This window comes from Setaria italica, chromosome II (assembly GCF_000263155.2).
Source record: "Setaria italica strain Yugu1 chromosome II, Setaria_italica_v2.0, whole genome shotgun sequence".
In the NCBI taxonomy this organism is placed as follows: domain Eukaryota; kingdom Viridiplantae; phylum Streptophyta; class Magnoliopsida; order Poales; family Poaceae; genus Setaria; species Setaria italica.
In genome coordinates, this window is record NC_028451.1 from 38,190,113 (window position 1) to 38,208,067 (window position 17,955).

A 17,955-nucleotide genomic window follows, 5' to 3' on the forward strand; every position below is an offset into this window, starting at 1 on the left:
TGAAAGGGGAACCCTTGCATGCCGGTGGGCATACCCAGCCAGGACTCATGGGGCACCCTTTTTTCCCAGTTGATTTTACCAACCGTGCATCCTCCATTCCTCCCCCTCTCTCTCTCTCCTTACCTCCCAGCTGGTCAATGCAATATTCTAATCTTCAGAGCCATCTCCACACTTCACGTAAGCAAATGTTCGTGAGATCCTCCCCCCTTCTCACGGGGGACAGAGAAATTCCAGCGTGAGAATCGTTGTTTTATCAGCAGCACCACGGTCACTCGGTCAGAATAACAAAAAACTTGCGCCGAGCAGGCCCTGTGCGCGTTGTTTGCTTGCGCCGCCTGACTGACGCGTCGTCCCACCGACACCACCATCTGATCGGACACGGGCCTCGGCCCATGGACGCACACGCCCACGCACCCCCGCCGCCCTGGTCCGCCGCGCGGGGTCAAGACCGGGAGACACGGGAGCTGCTTTTGCTGCCGTCTTTACGTGCCACAGACAGCTGCTTTCAATTCCGCCGGCTCTGCTCGTCCGGCCCGTCCCGTCCACGGGGGAGCTCATGCTCGCGGCGCCGAGCCGGACACGGCGACCCCTCCTCGTGTCTGTCCACATCACATCACCCGTCGTCGCGGACTCCTCGTCCTGGTTGGACGGGTCGCGCTCCAGCCTCCATCCATGGTCCACGCGGTCGTTGCCCCTCCACCGTTCTTGTGCAAGTAGTAGTAGCCTTGCCGCGGCCCGAAAGCGGCTGGCGTCGCTGTCTCCTCGCGGCACTTAGTTTACTCGCGGAAATCACAGGGGTCGCCTCGCCCGTCACCGGGCATCATCTTCGGATTGGCCACTTCGGCGTTGAATAAACGGAGGGGGCGGCAGTGCGTCGATGTCTCTGTGTGTAGTGTATGTGTGGTGATCTAGTCGGAGATACGCGTGACGTAGCCGGAATCCATGTCCCGCGCGCGACTATAGCTTGCTCGTGTACGCAACACGCGTAGTGGTCCAGTCAGCCGTTAGTCCCCGGTTTGCAGGGAAATTAGGCATCATGAGGTATGCCAGGAGCCCAGGACCGACGTGGACTTTTTATCCGGAGGGAAAAAAACCGTATTCTTAGTCACAATTAGTGTGACATTCTGCAAACAGGGTCTTCTGTCTCTAGGACCCCTGCTTGTGCTTGAGGAGATGCTTTCGGGTTGACATTCCCAACCATATGTTTTAAGTTTGCACATTCTGCAAAGGCTACTTTATTAGTAGAACATTCTGCCGTGCAGACTTCAGCAAATTGAATAGGCCGAACGAACCAATCCGGCAGCCAAACAGTGCTGCAGATTTGTGCTAGCCGTAGCCCCATATGATTGCAGAAAAGCTTTGGCCAATGCAATCGAAGTTACGCGTCGAATTAAAGCTTTTCAGCTGGAATAGAATCGGATGACCACCGAGGGCGCATGCAGGTGCTAGCTAGCATGGCGTCCACGATCGAAAAAGCGGCGCCGGTACTACGGCGGCGTCGTGCGCCGCTGTTGTAGAGATCGGGAACCGGCCGGGATGTTGGGCAGCAGGATGGGAATCCAAACCCTCCATGCCCCACTACAGCAACCTTCCTGCGCCAAAGATGTGGATCGAGGTCACGTTGTCCACTGTACCGGGCGATTCGGGCCACTATTTGGTCCAGATCGGGCACTGTTCGGGTCCGTGGAGGCCAGGTCCGGCCGATCGGATCACGATCGCGGCGGCGCTGTTCGGCGCCGGGTGCGTGGCCAGTTGTGGTTGTGGTGGCGTGAACTGGTTGGTAATGGACAGTGAAGAATTCGAAGCCGGAAAGAGCAGCAGCAGCAGCAGCCCGACGAGATTTTTACTCTGGCCGTGTCGGACCACGTACCGACCAATGCGATCGCATGCATCAAAACTGCGAGCTGCGCGCATTGAAGGCCGGAGTGCGTACCCGTGGGCCGGCCGGCAGCGGCTCCATTCATTGCGAGCTCTGATCGCGAGCAGATCCAGCGATCCACCTCATTCTCGAGTCAGAGGGAACCGGTGTACGGCGGCCGTGTTCTTGGCCTGCGGACTGCGAGCAAAACAAGCGCAAGGGACAAGCCAACCGGTGCAGGCTCCTGAAGCTCGCGTGGGATCAGGCTTTGTCCGTTGCGACGCGTACACACACGCACCTATAGCGTGTTTCTGCTTTCGAGCCATCTGCCATCACGCCCCGGCCGCGCCAACGCCTGTACTGCCAGCTAAAGCTGGCCGTGGCGCACGGCACGGCAGATGCCGAGACCGGCGTGTTGCGCACCACCGAACCGAGAAGGCGAGAAGCAGCTGCCCGCTCGTGCTGCGAACGGCTTGCTTTCTGATCGGACATGTGCCGAGCCTGGCACGTTTGAATGCGCTGATGTAGTGATGTGAACTTTTCCTGTATGGTCTGCAACATATACCGCTCGTACGACCGCTATCGAAGGTCTTCAGGGCCAATCGATGGTCATGACAAATTATATGGAGCACTTTATATACTAGTATAATATGACTTGGACAAAGTAGCGAACCAATTCTACGGAGCACTTGCAAACCGTCTGGTGGCATTTCTTCTCGATGCACGAACTACTACTGTTAAACTTTGAAAAGCAAGATTGTTTTTAGAGGGTGTTTGGATCCTTAGACTAAACTAGTTTAGCTCAAGTCACATTGGATGTTTGATGTTAATTAGAAGTATAAAAAATAATTGCATAAATCAGGGCTAATTCATGAGACGAATCTATTAAGTCTAATTAATTCATGATTAGCACATGTTTATTGTAGTATCACATGTGCTAAGCTTTAATGGATTCGTAAATTAATCCTCGTTGATGCAATTTTTTTATCATTATCCATATTTAATACTACTAATTAGTATAAAAATCCACGTAACCAAATCCATGTAACCGAGCCAAAGATCCAAACCACCCCGCAATGCAACCAGAGTCCGCGAGGTGAAGATGCTCGAGGCAGCGCCGTTCTGGTGGCATGTCACTCACGTCTCGCCGTGCAGCATCGCAGCACGACCAGGATTTAGGCCATGTTTAGTTACTCCCAATTCCCAACTTTGACACTATGCAAAAAGAAGATTCCCCATCACATCAAACTTGCGGTACATGCATGGAGTACTAAATGTAGATGAAATTAAAAACTAATTGCACAGTTTTGTTGTACTTTGCGAGACGAATCTTTTGAGCCTAATTAGTCAATATTTGGACAATAATTCACAAATACAAACGAAACGCTACAGTGTGCTACAGTGCTGTAACAGTAATTTGGCACCTCCCAAATTCTCCAACTAAACACGGCCTTACTGAGCTGAGGCGGCCGGGACCGTCCCCGGTTTTCACTGCCCCCACAAGTACCGCAGCGTTTAAAAGGGCAAAGGCTCGGGGCGGGCGCGGGCGAGGAAAAAGTTGGGAACAGGATCCCGATGCCGCCGCGCTGCAGTGCCTGCTGCTGCGCTGAGAAAGTCCGGGCCCCAATAATGAAGCGAAGCCGGAAGCGGCCGGCCCTGCGCGCAGGCTGGCTGGCCGGCTGGCCGCAGCAAGCAGCCCCGCGCCTCGAGCCGTGCGCCGCTGTTACTCGCTGTACCCGCGCGCCCAAGCCGAGTTGACCCCGCGCGACGGCAGGGCAGCCGCCCACTCGCTTTGTTCTTTTTTTAACTGTGCCGGCCACGTCCGCCGTGCCTCCCGCGTGGCCGGGGCCCCCTCGTGGTCCCGCGGGAAGCCTGCGCCCCGCCGCTGATTGCCGCGCGCCCACGTCCCATCCGGCATCCGCCTTCCGCCGGGCGGCTCGGGCGGGCGGGGGCGCGGGGATGCGCGCGCGCGCGGACACGGAGGGAACAGTGGGCAGCGGCGGGCAGGGTCGGGGGGCGCGACAGCGCGACGGGTGGGGATCCCCTTGGCCTCCTTCCCCCTCGCGCGGCTCGTCCGTTGGCCAAGGCCCAGCGGCCAGCGCGCGCCGATCCCGACGCGTAACGAACTGGTGGCCACAGCAGCGCAACTTGCACGGCGCAAGCGTCCGCGCCTGCGGCTGCGTGCCTGCGTGCGACGGGATGGGTGCGGGAGACACGGCCGCGAGGCCGGGCTGCGGCGTGCGGCTGCTCTGCAGTGGCTGCTGCATGCTTCCCTCGGGACGCGTGGCTGGATTTGCGGGGTAAGCTGTTCGTACTGTGAGTCTGTGACTGACTCCGCGTCCGCGGGCTCGCGACTTGCGAGCGGATGAGACCGCCGGGCAGAGCTGAGCAACAGAGCAAGCAAACATTTCTGATCTCTGGTTTTTTCTGACGCCGCGTGCAGCCTGATTTCAACAGGTTCAGAAAATTACAGCATCAATTATTTAGTAACAAACCTTACAGAACATGCATGCTAACTGTTGGCTACATGTCATCTAACCGGGTGCTCACAGGAAAATGGCCGACACGACACACCAGCAGAAGGTCCTTCCCTGCTCATAACTCCACACACACACACACACACACACACACACACACACACACACACACACACACACACACTGTGCACCAATCAATCGTAGTAGTAAAACCCTGTTGCGCCGTGCCGCGAACAGTTTGGCGTGGCTGCGCCTTTTATGAAAGCGGCAGAAAGTATGTACTGGTACGATTAATATATCGGGAAAACGTGGAGCAAGGATCCTGTCATCGCCGAAGAGTTGTCTGAGAGAATCGGGAAAGGGTACTGTGTACGTTAATCCAGGAACAGGGCCCGGCCGGCACTACGTGCTCAGGATGCAACAAGCAGGTCTCCTGTTCAACCGTGCTTCCAAACTTCCATTTCACCTATCCCGAACACAGGCCTCCTGTTTCCACACAAGTGGTACGCGTGATCATGGCTCCTGACGAGCTCGTTTAATTCTTGCTTTTATTTGCATGCCCGTCCAGAAAAAAAAATCGAAAAAAGCCATGTTCATGCATGTGCCTATATATGTTGCGTACGTCTGTCGGCAGCAAGTGCAGCAAAAGTTGATAGTGCATGCGATACAACGTTAAACACATGCTTACATGTACGTGACAATGCTTACGCTAGCTAGCCTGTCTACAGGCTACAGGTGCCAAACCTACTGGATTATTCGTCGGCTGTGAATAATCACAGGGAGATTTTGCTAGCCTTTAGTTTGCTGCAAATCCTCCCATCATTGACCGATCGACCAAATGCGACCTGCGCTTTTGTCTCGAGCATATATTGCACAGCCCCCGGCCGTATCCTGCCTACCCAGTTCTTCTTCGATCGGTTCGGTTCACCCGGGAGTCAAGGTGAAGTCACGGATGGCAGAGAGAGATAAGAGAGTGAGAGACATACATGCATGTACTGGTACGTGACAGGGACGCGACGGAGGAATCGATATCTCCCCATCGGTTGACACCGAAAGTGCACGGGAAAGCGAGATCATATGCTCCATATGGACGCCCGGCCTAGCCGACTAGTCAGCTTGTTGTCTCGATGACTATGATGATAGCTCGTGTGTCTTTGTGGGCTCTACTTTTAGTTTTGGCGTGTGATCACGACGGGAACCTGTCGCACGTATTGCTCCGTGGTGTTGCCTCTCGCTAGCTGCCTCTTGTTATTGGAGGACCGGTGCTAACCTGAGTGCCCTTTTCAAGCTTCTTTTAATGCTAAGTGCGTCGCTTTTTGTTGGTAGCTAGCACTAAGTTACGTGCTTATGCAGGGAAAGTACTCATTTCAGGATGTCCGAATTTTGTACTACACACCTTGGTAAAGCTTGGGCCCTATTCCTTTAGCCCCGGGTCGAAATCTATCCACTTACCATTCAGAGAGTTAGGCCCATTAGCGGTGTTAACGGGCCTCACAAGGATAAATATATGAATATGATATGGCCCAGTTATATTCATTCATGAGTCAATCAATGTAACAAACAAATAGTGGAAGCAGCCTTGGACCTTGGTGGGCACAAAAGGTGCTCAATTCTGGGCTTTCAAGTCTAAATTAAAGTTTTCTTGTCCCCAAAGAAAGAACAAGCATTTGCTGATCTATGTAGGGCTGCCATTTGGACACCTGACAACAAATGTACTTGTTGTTATCGAGAGATCTCTGTTGGAATTGATCGACATACTAGTATCGCCAAAACTTCACAATAAAATTACTTGTTGGCAGGAGGAACGCTCTGCTGGAATTGATCAATATATGGACTTCTGCTGATTCTGAATTAAATATCATATGCACCTGAAATAAGCCCTACTATATAAAAGGCATACCAATAATGCTGGTGGTTGCACTTAACTAGTTTTATTGACAAAGTCATACTTCAGGTCAGACTGCAAGAGGAAGACCATAGAAAATTAATGCACTCTTTCAGGCAACTTTCCATTGCTTAACCAAACAGGAAGTTTAACTAGATGAAGAACATTAAAACCAATTGCGGCAAGTGCAAGAAAAAGGAGGAAACGTGGTTGTCTATCTTGACTCGCTACGGTTGCACGTTTATATGTGGTGAATAACACCAAGAGGTTTACATGAATACAATCGTGATCACCTAGGACTCGGTTTGCTTTATAATCTGAATTACAATCTCTAAACAATATCTCTAAGCAATCCGAGTCTATCTCTAAGACAACAATTGTCACGCTTCTACACGAGTCTATCTCCTGGACTTTGTGCCGGTACATGGTAGCCAAGCTACCTAAATTACAACCGAAACTCTAACATCCTCCCTCAATCTAAACTTCTCTTCTTCTTGAGATTTAGATTGTGCTTAAAATCTTCTAACTTGCCGGCTGTCAAAGCTTTAGTAAAGCCATCCGCAACTTGATCATGAGTGGACACTAATCTAACTTGTAATTGCTTCTTGGCAACCCTCTCTTGTACAAAGTGAAAATCAATCTCTATATGTTTTGCACGAGCATGAAAAATTGGATTTGCTGAAAGATATGTAGCTCCCAAATTATCACACCATAAGATAGGTGGTTGTGTCAACTTTACTCCAAGTTCAAGCAACAAAAATTCTAACCAAATCAATTCTGCAGTAGCATTTGCCATAGACTTATATTCTGCTTTAGTGCTAGACCTTGAAACTGTAGCTTGCTTTCTAGCACTCCAAGATACAAGATTAGGATCAAAGAATATTGCAAACCCTCCAATAGATTTTCTATCATCAACACTACCAGCCCAATTAGCATCAGAAAATGCACTCAATGTCATTGAACTAGACTTTCTCATATGCAACCCAACGTTCAAGGTAAATTTAACATAGCGAAGAATTCTTTTAACATCAGTCCAATGAACGGACGTTGGCGCATGCAAAAATTGACATACCTTATTAACTAAAAACACTAGATCAGGCTGTGCGAGGGTAAGATACTGAAGTGCTCCAACAACACTTCTATAATGTGTACTGTGTTCTGGTCCTAATGGTTCTCCTTCAAAACTTGAAAGCTTTTCGGTACTTGATAATAGCGCTGATGCACCTTTACACTTAGACATACCAACACGTGTTAGAATCTCACGTGCATACTTATCTTGTGACAACAACAATCTTTCTTTGTTTCTTTGAACTTCAATTCCCAAAAAGTAATTCAAGTCACCAAGATCCTTTAGAGCAAATTCTTTCCTCAAGTCCAATAACAGAGCCGAAACAGCTTCATTAGAATTGCTAGTGATAATAATATCATGAACATATATTAGCATATAAATCAACACTCCTGATCGTTGATAAATAAATAGAGAATTGTCCGACTTTGAGGCCAAGAACCCAATTTCAATAAGCTTTGAACTTAACCGTGCACACTACGCACGTGGGGCTTGCTTCAAACCATAAATTGCCTTGTCAAGTTTACATACCAAGTGTGATGCACCATTCTTTTCAAACCTAGGTGGCTATTTCATGTACACCTCCTCTTCCAGAACACTATGAAGAAACACATTCTGAACATCCAACTGTCTTAAGCACCAACCTTTTGAAATTGCTAAAGACAAGACGAGCCTTATAGTAGCAATCTTGACAACTGGACTAAATGTATCCTCATAATCAATCCCATATCTTTGACGAAATCCTTTTGCCACCAATCATGCCTTGTATCTATCAATTGTTCCATCAGCCTTCCTTTTGACCTTAAACACCCATTTGCAGTCAATTAGATTGCAGCCACTCTTGGGTAGCTCAACCAGATGCCAAGTATTATTTTTGAGCAGTGCGGTAAACTCCTCCTGCATAGCTTGCTTCCATCTTGAATGGCTTAGAGCTTCTTGCAAATTTCTAGACTCTCCAGTAGCACAAAAAAGTCCATAACGAATAGTGGCATCTGTAAATTTCTTGGGTTGAACAATGCCATGTTGAAGTCATGTACGGCGCAGCGGAGGTGCACCATTTGCTGTTAATTCCCGCGGCACAGCAGATCCATCAGAGGGCATAGAAGATCTAGTAGCGGGCACCTCTGGCACGAACGGCACGGGCGAGCCACGCGTTAGTGCAAGAGATGCAGCGAGCGCTCACGCGGTGCGCGCTGTGGGCGAAGCGGGAGCGCGCCCTGGCAATGCGGAGACCGCACGGTCACGGTCGGCCTCCCCACGCGGCGCACCCGGGTTGGAGAAAACGAGCGCTGGCGGGCGGACATGCACAGGAGGACCAGCGCTAGAGGCCATGCTGGATGCGGGAGCAGGCGGATCCGGTTGGGAATCGGAGCCGGGATAGTCTGCGGCTAAAGCTCCAGCACCGCCAGCTTCGAAATCAAATGCACCACTGCCTTCTGTTTCAACGTGAGGTTCTGAGTTTGCTGGGGCTAGATCCTGTACAAAATCAACTTCTTCACCAAGAGAGTTAGTAGCATTAGTCACACAAGTAACATCCCCATGATTAAGCAAATGTGTAGGTAACAAGACAATTTCTTGGCGCAATTGAGCACCGGCATTGGGATTAAGTTGGGAAAAAGGGAAAAGCTCTTCATCAAAGACAACATCACGGGAGATATAGATACATCCTGATGACATATCAAGGCACTTGAAACCTTTATGCATGGCGCTATAGCCTAAGAAGGCGCGGTGAGTAGAACGGAAAGCTTGCGGGAGTTGTATGGTCGTAAATTTGGTCAACAAGCACAACCAAAGACAAGAAGAGATTTATAATCAGGAGTTTCATGAAGAAGACGAGTAACAGGGACATTATAGCTAATGACTTTGCTTGGGAGGAGATTGATGAGGTAGGTGGCAGTAAGAAAGACATGATCCCAGTATTTGAGAGGTATGGAAGCATTGGCAAGAAGGGAAAGCCCTACCTCAACTATATGACGGTGTTTTCGTTCGGCCACACCATTTTGTTGATGAGCATGGGGACAAAAAACACGGTGAGAAATTCCTATGCGTTGGAAAAAGGAGTTCAATTTTTCATATTCTCCTCTCCAATCTGATTGCATAGACTTAATCTTGCGATTGAATTTTCTTTCTACAAGTTTTTGGAAATTTTGAAAAACTTGGAAGATATCAGATTTTTTTCTTGAGCAAGTAGATCTATGTATATTTGCTTAAGTCATCAATGAAGCTAACGTAATGTGGCGGAACACCTCGGATTAACTTAGCTAAAGCACGATTAAGTCGCCTAACACACGAATCTCATGCTTTAATCAAGTTAACTCGACGATCCGTCGGATTTCATCTGATAAAACCACTTAGACAGGACCGAGATAGCATAGCTCACACGAAGGTGAGTGGTTTCAGAGAATACAACAGATCAAATAATTAGTCCAACGATTTCTTACACACGGGTTCGAAAATCAGAGTTTTACAAGGTTCAAAAGCAACGGAAAGATAAAATAGCGGAGGCTAGCGCCGGGGTCGGATGTCCCTGATGAGGCCGATCAGGACATCAATGATCCCGCTCCTCGCCGTCCGAGGAGGGATCCCACTCGACCATCCACCCAGGAGGAAGCTGGGACGGCCAAGTGCCAACAGTAGCTCACTCGGAAGCTTCAACTTCACCTGAAAAGAGATACCGCAACAAGGCTGAGCTTCTAAGCTCAACAAGACTTAACCGACCGGTGGGAAAACTACTCCACCACTTCTAGACATGCAAGGTTCTTTGGATGAGGGGTTTTGTTTGCCAAAAGCAACTATAGTAGGCCCTTACTTTCAATGTTTTAGCTTCGGTTCTAAGTTCATTAACCAGCCTACTTTTGCAACTTATGCTAAGCAAACACAGATCCAAACATTATGTGTATAAGCTCAACATCAAGTTCATATCATCATCATGTTCCATCTTTACTCAGTGTAGCATAGCGATCAAGCAGTCTCAAACTGTGAGAGGCAGATGAATCGATTCGAGTTCCTTAACCATGCATGACGAACATAACCTCACGACATCCGCGCACCACCGAGGGTCGCTTCCTGTGTCGGCCGTCCCCATCAATCCCCTGACCCATGTCGGGTCCACCTCTCTTGGTGCAAGGTTCCACAGACCCGGCCTCTGCCGTTCCGTGACCACACTTGCTTCCACATGCGGCCGTAGGGGAAACTCTATTCCAGAGACAGTGGATCAAACCACTCACGTCCAGGTTCAATCAGGTACTAGGCTTCCCCATCCCATACTGGGTATGAGATTAGTACTTTTAAACACTTGATCACGAACACCAACACTTTCCGACCTTAAGCAACTTCTTATAGACAGACGGGGCGATCCACCGACCACCAAAGAGTTTACCAGGCCCTGCCCCGTCCACCGTCCTTATAGTTGTAACCAGAAGGAGAACAACCAACTCCTATAACTCGCGAGTGACAGGAATTCACTCGACTTTTACCGAGCCCTATTAAGCATTGCAACTACTCGGACTTATCAGGCTAGTGTTCAGATCAAGGAAACTAAGTCATGCACCTATGGTTTCAAACAACTCCTATAACGTAAATGCACATACATATGAAGGTAGGCATGTGCAAGTTTAGAAAGTTGGGTTCATGCTCCGGGGCTTGCCTTCGAGCGAGGTGGAGGCAAACTGGTCCTCTGCGGGTTCTGCTTCAGCTCCTGCGGTCGGCGGCTCAGCTACTGCTCCGTCTTCTGGCGCCGGATGCAGCTCGTATGTGCCATCGGCGAGATTTAGCTCTACACGGAAGTGCAAATGCAGGGGTTAAATATTTAGATGGTTATTTCAACAACACTTGCACGTTTTAGCTCAGACACTTGTAGCAAAGCTACAGGAAAGGTGGGGAAGTCCAAACTTCAGTTGATGGAGAACAGGACAAAAGGGTCGGATTGAGAGAAACTTATGATCTGACCCTTAGACCTAAGGAATAACTATACCGGGATCCTCAGACTTAACACAGAGAAGTCCCCAAAATTTTACACAGATACCCTCGGGTCAAAGAAAAAGATACAGCCGAGCCCTCGGGCGAGGCGGATAAGGGTCAGCGAAACAGACAGGGTCGGGCGAGACGGAAAAAGGGGTCGGGCGAACCGGGAAGGGGGTCAACAGCTTACCTTTAGGCCTACTGGTGAAGTCTTGGGGTCAGGAAGGAACAGACTTAGGCGGAAGGACTAAGGCGCTAAGGCTTGGACGGCGGCGAGGTTCGACGGTGCTCCGGCGGCAATGGTGCTTCTTGTGGAAAACAAGCAAGCTCTAGCACCGTGCGGAGGAAACATGCGGCTGGTAGGTTGGGAGAAGTGGGTTTGAGAGGTGAGGAAAACTTCCTCAAGAGCTTAAGCGGCAGTGCTCAAGTGCGAGCAAAGTAAGGTGCGGCGAGGCAGCGATGGCGAAGGAAACTCCGGTAGGGGCTCTGGTACTCCCTTTTATAGTTGCGCAGAAGAGAAAGAGTTCGGGCAGCGCGAAGATCAGGTTGAAAAGGGTGGAGTGCTCTGCCTTGGTGGCGATTGGGTGGCGCCTCCATTTGCTGGCGAAGCGGAGCTTCGAGGATAGGGCCTTTGGTCATTGGGCAATGGAGACAAAGCCGGTGCAGGCGCGGTTTTGCCGAGATTAAGAGTTGGCGAGGGCGAGCATGGTCTGGTCGCGTCTAGTGGCGGATTGTGGGCGGCGACTTGACTAGCGTGTGACAGGAAGGAAGGCACTGCAAGTGAGGTCGCAGCAGGCGAGGTGACAGGGCGAGCGGCGGCACTAGCGAGCGCAAAACAGCGGCTTACCGGGGCACGTTACTGGCGAGGCGGAAAAAGGAGCTGTCTCTGCCGGAGCCGTGGTTGGCGAGGGCAGTATCATTGTGGAGCGCGCGCGTGGGCGGCGCGACTGTGGGGGAGACGGAAAAGCCGGAAGGCATCGGGGCGCGCGGCTGGGGATCCGGGCAAGGTGATGGGTGCGGGATGCGAGGCGGTCTGGCGCGGCAGCGGCAAATCCTCTGTCGCGGCGGTGACAGGGCGCTTTGGCGCGGCCGGCGAGGGTGCGAGCGAGATGAGGCGAGGCAGAAAGGGCTGCAGGAGCTTCCATGTGTGATTGGGAAGGAAGCGCGATGATCTATCTTGTCGCGGCCGGCGACTGGGCGAGGCGGCGCTCGTCAGGGAGGTCGAGCCACGCGGCAGAGAGGCTCTGAAGTGGGGCGCACGCTGGCTCTAGCGCGTTTGACTCGAGAGATCCGAGGGATCTGGTTGTGGGTCCACCATTCAGTCTCTGGCTCTCCCACAGCTCTAAGATTTTGGAGGAACACTGGTTTCGGGACTTAGAGAAGAGCTGTCATTTGCCGGGTTGGTGCGATTTTTGGATTGTTTGCCGGGTTGGTGCGATTTTTGGATTTTCAGGGGTCGGGCTGATGGAGACTGCAGATTTGGGATTTGTCTTGAGATCAACTTGACTAATTTAACCAAGGTCGTTACACGTAATAGCTGTGCGGACCAATAAATAGGGGCGCCGACCCCCACACATCCGAAAAGATCAAGTCAAGGGGAGATTCAGATGAACTATTTGATATAGAATATGGAAGTTGACGGCTCTTGGCCATCTGATAAGCATTACAAATAGTTTTTGAGTTTTGATCACTAACACAAAGGAAGCTTATTTAAACAAAGAACTTACTCTGTGATAGGAAAAGCAGCATGCCCAAGTCTACTATACCATCGTGTAGTAGAGGGCTTATGGATGACAAAAACTTGTTTGTTGGAATCTCCTGGTGCTAGATTAGATCCTAAGGGATAAAGGCCTCCTCGAGATCTACCTTGGTGGATGACTCTCTTTGTTTCCTGATCTTTGATACAAAAGAAGTTTGGATGAAATTCTATAAAAGCATCATTATCTCGGGCTAGTTTATGAATGGAAACTAGATTCTTGCTAGCACTAGGAACATGGAGAATATTTTCAAAATAATATCTTTCCTAGGGGTATGTAAAGTTGTATAACCAATGTTACTAATTTTCATACCTGTACCATTGGCCGCATGCACTTGATCACGTACATTGTACTTGTCATGAATTATCATCTTCTCAAGCTCACTTGTGATATGGTCTGACGTGCCACTATCAACATACCAATTTGAATCATACCCATAGCCGGCCGTGGTTGCCCCTGCTGTTTTCTGACTTGGTTGCTCATCATCTTCATCATATCTATACCAACAATGATTTGCTTCATGCCCAACTTCTTGCAAATCTGACATACGATCTTGTTAATGCGGACACCTTGTTTGGGCGCACCAAAGTTGCTAGGGCTGGAGCTGTTATTTCCACGACTAGAACCACCACGACCATTATCGTTGCGACCACGACCACGGTTGTTGTTGCTATTATGACTGCGACCACCATAGCTGCCACGTCCTCTACCTATCATATTAGCTAACGACTGAAATTGTCCTCCATCTTGTATCATCTCCATGCGTTGATCAAATGTGAGCAATTGAGAATACAGATCGCTCAAAGAAAAAAACCCAACACGACCGAGCATAGATGTCACAAAGGGATTATAGTCAAAATCAAGACCATTCAAAATAAAGTGGATCATCTCGTCGTCATCTATAGTCTCCCCAACCGTGGCCAATTCATCTTTAAACGAGCACATCTTGGTGAAGTAAGCGGACGAGGACATGTTACCCTTCTTGGTCGTGGAAAGTAGAACGCGTAGATTTGCAATCCGCGCTTTGGAGTGCGCTGAGAACATCCTCTCAAGCGCGCCCCATGCTGCTGCTGTAGTTGTCATCGCCACTGGTGCTAATGCATCTTTGGTGAGAGAATTCAGTAGATAGCTTAGTACTTGCTGATCTTTCGCGATCTAGGAGTCGTACCCAGCGTTGTGGACGATCTCCTTCTTGCCATCCACCGTGACCACCTCCAGAATCTTGGATGGCGCAGGGGTAGATCCATCTAGGATCCTCATGAGTTAAGCTTCTCGTATAGCAGGAAGAAACTGGACCTTCGTTGTCTCAGGTTAATTTTTTCGAAACAACTCTTAGCGCCAGCATGGGTGTTGACGTCGACGCCATGAGATATTGGCGAGAGGTTTCTGTCTTGGGTTGCTGACGCAAGAAAAAATCTGCACAGGAGCTTGGCGCAGGAAGCAGGTTGTGGCGCTGGCGCAGGGAGCAGAAGATTCTGGTGCAGGGGATTCTGGCGCAGGAAATTTCCCTGGCGCAAGAATTTCTGGGTAAGGTTTTTTTTTATATTTAGGAAGAGGATGCTCTGATTACCACATAAAAAAAGGAAGAAATGTGGTTGTCTTTTATCTCGTCATGTTTACACGTTTATATGTGGTGAATAACATCAAGAATTTTACACGAATACAATCGTGATTACCTAGGATTCGGTTTGCTTTATAATCTGAATTACATTTTTAAAAAATATCTCTAAATAATTCGAGTCTAAGATCATAATTTTCATGCTCGTACACGAGTCTATCTCCTATACTTTGTGCCGGCGCATGGTAGCCAAACTACCTGAATTACAACCGAAACTCTAACAGCGAGACCCTGGACAATAATAAATTTACAAAATTTGAACATCTATACCACTTCTGAACACCAGCTCCAGAGGTCAGTCGAAGCTCAATTATATTTGGACTAAATAAAAAAATGTTTAACACCTGTATGATGTTTCTGACAGTCAATGTTCAAATGCTCTTGGACGGAACGCCCGTTGGACCACCTTTACTTCTTTGAGAATTCCACCATTAATTTGATAACTACAGAAGACCATATATATTATCCAAGCACCCATTGCGGCTGAATTCATCTGTTCTTCGGCGTTTAATTTCTGAGTCCACTCCTTACAAATGGCATCAGGCTGTGCTGTGCACAAACCCAAGCTACTAAGCTTGTACAGAACAAAGATTGATTGTTAGCTTAACCATTTCTGCACATCTGCTAGCTCCAATTTATTATATCAAACAAGAAAACAAATGTAATTAACAAAACCCACAACACAAGCAAACAAAACTTTGCAGGCCGACATGATTAACAACTCTTGATTTCTCCACCAAACATTATCACCGCCAATTGCGTAACCTCATCAATTAACTATGCAATCTAATTGGCACTAATCATTTGCATAATTGCACCTCGATCGCATGTGATAACATGGCTGAATCTCTGAGACTTTGATGCCTTTGGCTTTGATCTGGGTGGGCAACTAAGCATGCATGCATGGCGAGGAGCATGAATTCAACACACGGACGATCGATCACCTCAGCTTTGTCAGCTTCCAGCTGCTCCGCCTGTCCAGGGGCTCGCTGCTTCCGGTGACGTCGTCCAGGTCTGTTGTCTCCTCGCTGCTCGCGGCCGCCACCGGGACGATCTCCTTAGTCGGCCGCCGCTCGCCGCTGAACCTGAGCATCTCGACGACCTCGGCCATGGCGGGTCGGCTCTCGGCGTTGCTCTGCGCGCACAGCATGGCGGCCTCGACCACGGCGCGGAGCTGCTGCGCGTCGAACCGCCCGGCGAGGCGCGGGTCCGCGATGCGATCCCACTTGCGGCGCTCCACCAGCGGCGCCGCCCACTGCACGATCTCGCGCTTGACGCCCCCCGGCAGCTTCTCGAGCGGGCGGCGCGCGCTGACGAGCTCCAGCAGCAGCACGCCGAAGCTGTAGACGTCGCAGCTCTCGGAGACCTTCCCCCACATGGCGTACTCCGGCGCCAGGTAGCCCAGCGTGCCCTTCACCCGCGTCGTCAGGTGCGACACGCCGTCCGGGATGAGCTTGGCGAACCCGAAGTCGGCGACCTTGGGCACGAAGTCCGCGTCCAGCAGCACGTTGCTCGCCTTGATGTCCCGGTGTATGATGTGCGGGTTCGCCTCGTGGTGCAAGTACCTGTAGGGAAAGGACGGATTCTAAGCAAGACGAGATGGCATCGTGACCGTGGCCGGAATGTGTTCAGATGATGACTCACGCGAGGCCCTCGGCGGCGCCGATGGCAATGGCGACGCGGCGTGCCCAGTCGAGGGGTTGATGCTGCTGGGAGGAGGGGGCGCCGCGGTGGGGGTGGAGGTGGGTGAGTAGGCTGTGGTTGGGCATGTAGTCGTAGACGATGAGGCGCTCGTCGCCGCCGGCGTAGAAACCACGGAGGCTGAGGAGGTTCTTGTGACGGACGCGGCCGAGGATCTCCACCTCGATGGCGAACTCCATCTCCGCCTTCGCCGTCATCGCCTTCAGCCGCTTCACCGCGATCTGAACATGATGTGGTACACCAATTTTAATATTTCTAAGGATACACGCGCCGGCCGCCGGCGGCAACAAACGAATTACGACATGTAAATTGACAACACCATGGACGGATCGTGCATGCACCTCGACGCCCTTGGAGGTGCGGCCCCAGTAGACGGTGCCGAACCCGCCCTCCCCGAGCTTGTTGCTGTCGTTGAAGTTGTTCGTCGCCTGCAGGAGCTCCTTGAGGCTGTATATCTCCCATGGATACTCCATGCTCCTGTTCTTGGGCGTCCTCGACGGATTCGTTCTTGAATTTCATCCGATCCGACCCAGGACGGCATCACAAGAAGGTTCATCAGCCCAACCGAACGCCTCATCAGAGACACAGTCGTGTGCATGCACCGGCACACATATTGCACCGGCACACATATGCAATTTCTAGTAAAAGCTTACCAAGAATCACGAGGTACACTAGTAGACACGCATGGTTCATGATGCATATATGCGTACCTGCGACGACGACCGGCGGGCGCGGCGGCTGGTTCCGGCTCGTCATCGCCGGCGACGCAACAGAAGCACCTGTTGATCATCTCCACAGGCCGATCGACGGGTCACGCGCGCCGCAGAGGCTGGACACGAGCTGCAACCGGGAGCCGAGGAGGAGGACGACCGATCTGGATGCGGATGTGGATTGATGCAGGTGAGAAACCGAGGCTGGAAGAGGAATGTTTCCAGGGGCGCCTAGCTCGCTAGGTCTGGCCTGTTGTTGTTTGTCTCGCTGGCTACAAAATTGTCCTCCTCGTGTTTGCCTCTCCTTGGAGACTTCACTCCTCTAACAGTGACCTCCCCCTCCCGTGTGAAGACGTGGTGAAGAGTGTGGTCTCTAGAAGCCAGAAGAGGCATCACCTTAATCTCTTGTAACCTCAAACTAATATAATGGCAGGTGTACGGGGACTGAAAGATACTGGTATATAGACCTTGCAGTTCCATTCATATGCCTGGCCGCTACTGTTCGTCTGAATATCAGATGGATTGCATGCCACGTGAGTACATGACCCGTGCGCGCTAACGACCAGCGACCAGGTCAGTCAGAGAGTTGAACTTGGCAGAGCAGTAGCACCACGTCATGATTCATGGCAGGGGTCTCGGTTCAGACTGCCTCTGAACTTTCCTTGTTCCTTTTCATGCGGCTCGGTGCATTTGTTTGTTATATAGTATCCCTGTTCCCTGGCTATTCAATAAGGCGGCAGTTTGCCTCTTTCCCTGAGCAGACCAAGTGAAGCGATCTAGCGCAGGCAGCAGAACAAAAACAAAGGGAATTAGTAGTACTTACCACACCTAATCTGCCAGTGACTGCTGCCGCTTCTATTTGTTTATGGATGAAGATGTCAATTGGATTGGTCAATGAAATGAAAATCCATGGAAAGCTCGCA

At 50.5% G+C, this 17,955-nt stretch overlaps 1 protein-coding gene and 1 pseudogene across 1 annotated transcript; both read right to left on the bottom strand.

Annotated features, from left to right (window-relative positions):
- Positions 1-14,263, bottom strand: part of LOC101771699 — a 16,529-nt pseudogene extending 2,266 nt beyond the window's left edge.
- Positions 14,264-15,233: 970 nt separating this feature from the next.
- Positions 15,234-17,226, bottom strand: LOC105913865 (PTI1-like tyrosine-protein kinase At3g15890). Its single transcript, XM_012843938.3, has 4 exons — positions 17,033-17,226; positions 16,664-16,829; positions 16,266-16,543; positions 15,234-16,186 (listed from the first exon to the last, which is right to left on the bottom strand). Exons 1-4 carry the CDS (start codon positions 17,110-17,112, stop codon positions 15,562-15,564), a joined length of 1,149 nt encoding a protein of 382 aa, XP_012699392.1. The 5' UTR covers positions 17,113-17,226; the 3' UTR covers positions 15,234-15,561.
- Positions 17,227-17,955: the final 729 nt, after the last annotated feature.

What these genes read in the sequence shown, in the direction of transcription:
- LOC105913865 (XM_012843938.3), bottom strand. Translation starts at nt 17,112, where the DNA reads ATGATCAACAGGTGCTTCTGTTGCGTCGCCGGCGATGACGAGCCGGAA. An exon ending in CCCGCCGGTCGTCGTCGCAG is followed by an intron (nt 16,830 to 17,032) that starts GTACGCATATAT and finishes ATGAAATTCAAG; the next exon opens with AACGAATCCGTCGAGGACGC. An exon ending in GCACCTCCAAGGGCGTCGAG is followed by an intron (nt 16,544 to 16,663) that starts GTGCATGCACGA and finishes CATCATGTTCAG; the next exon opens with ATCGCGGTGAAGCGGCTGAA.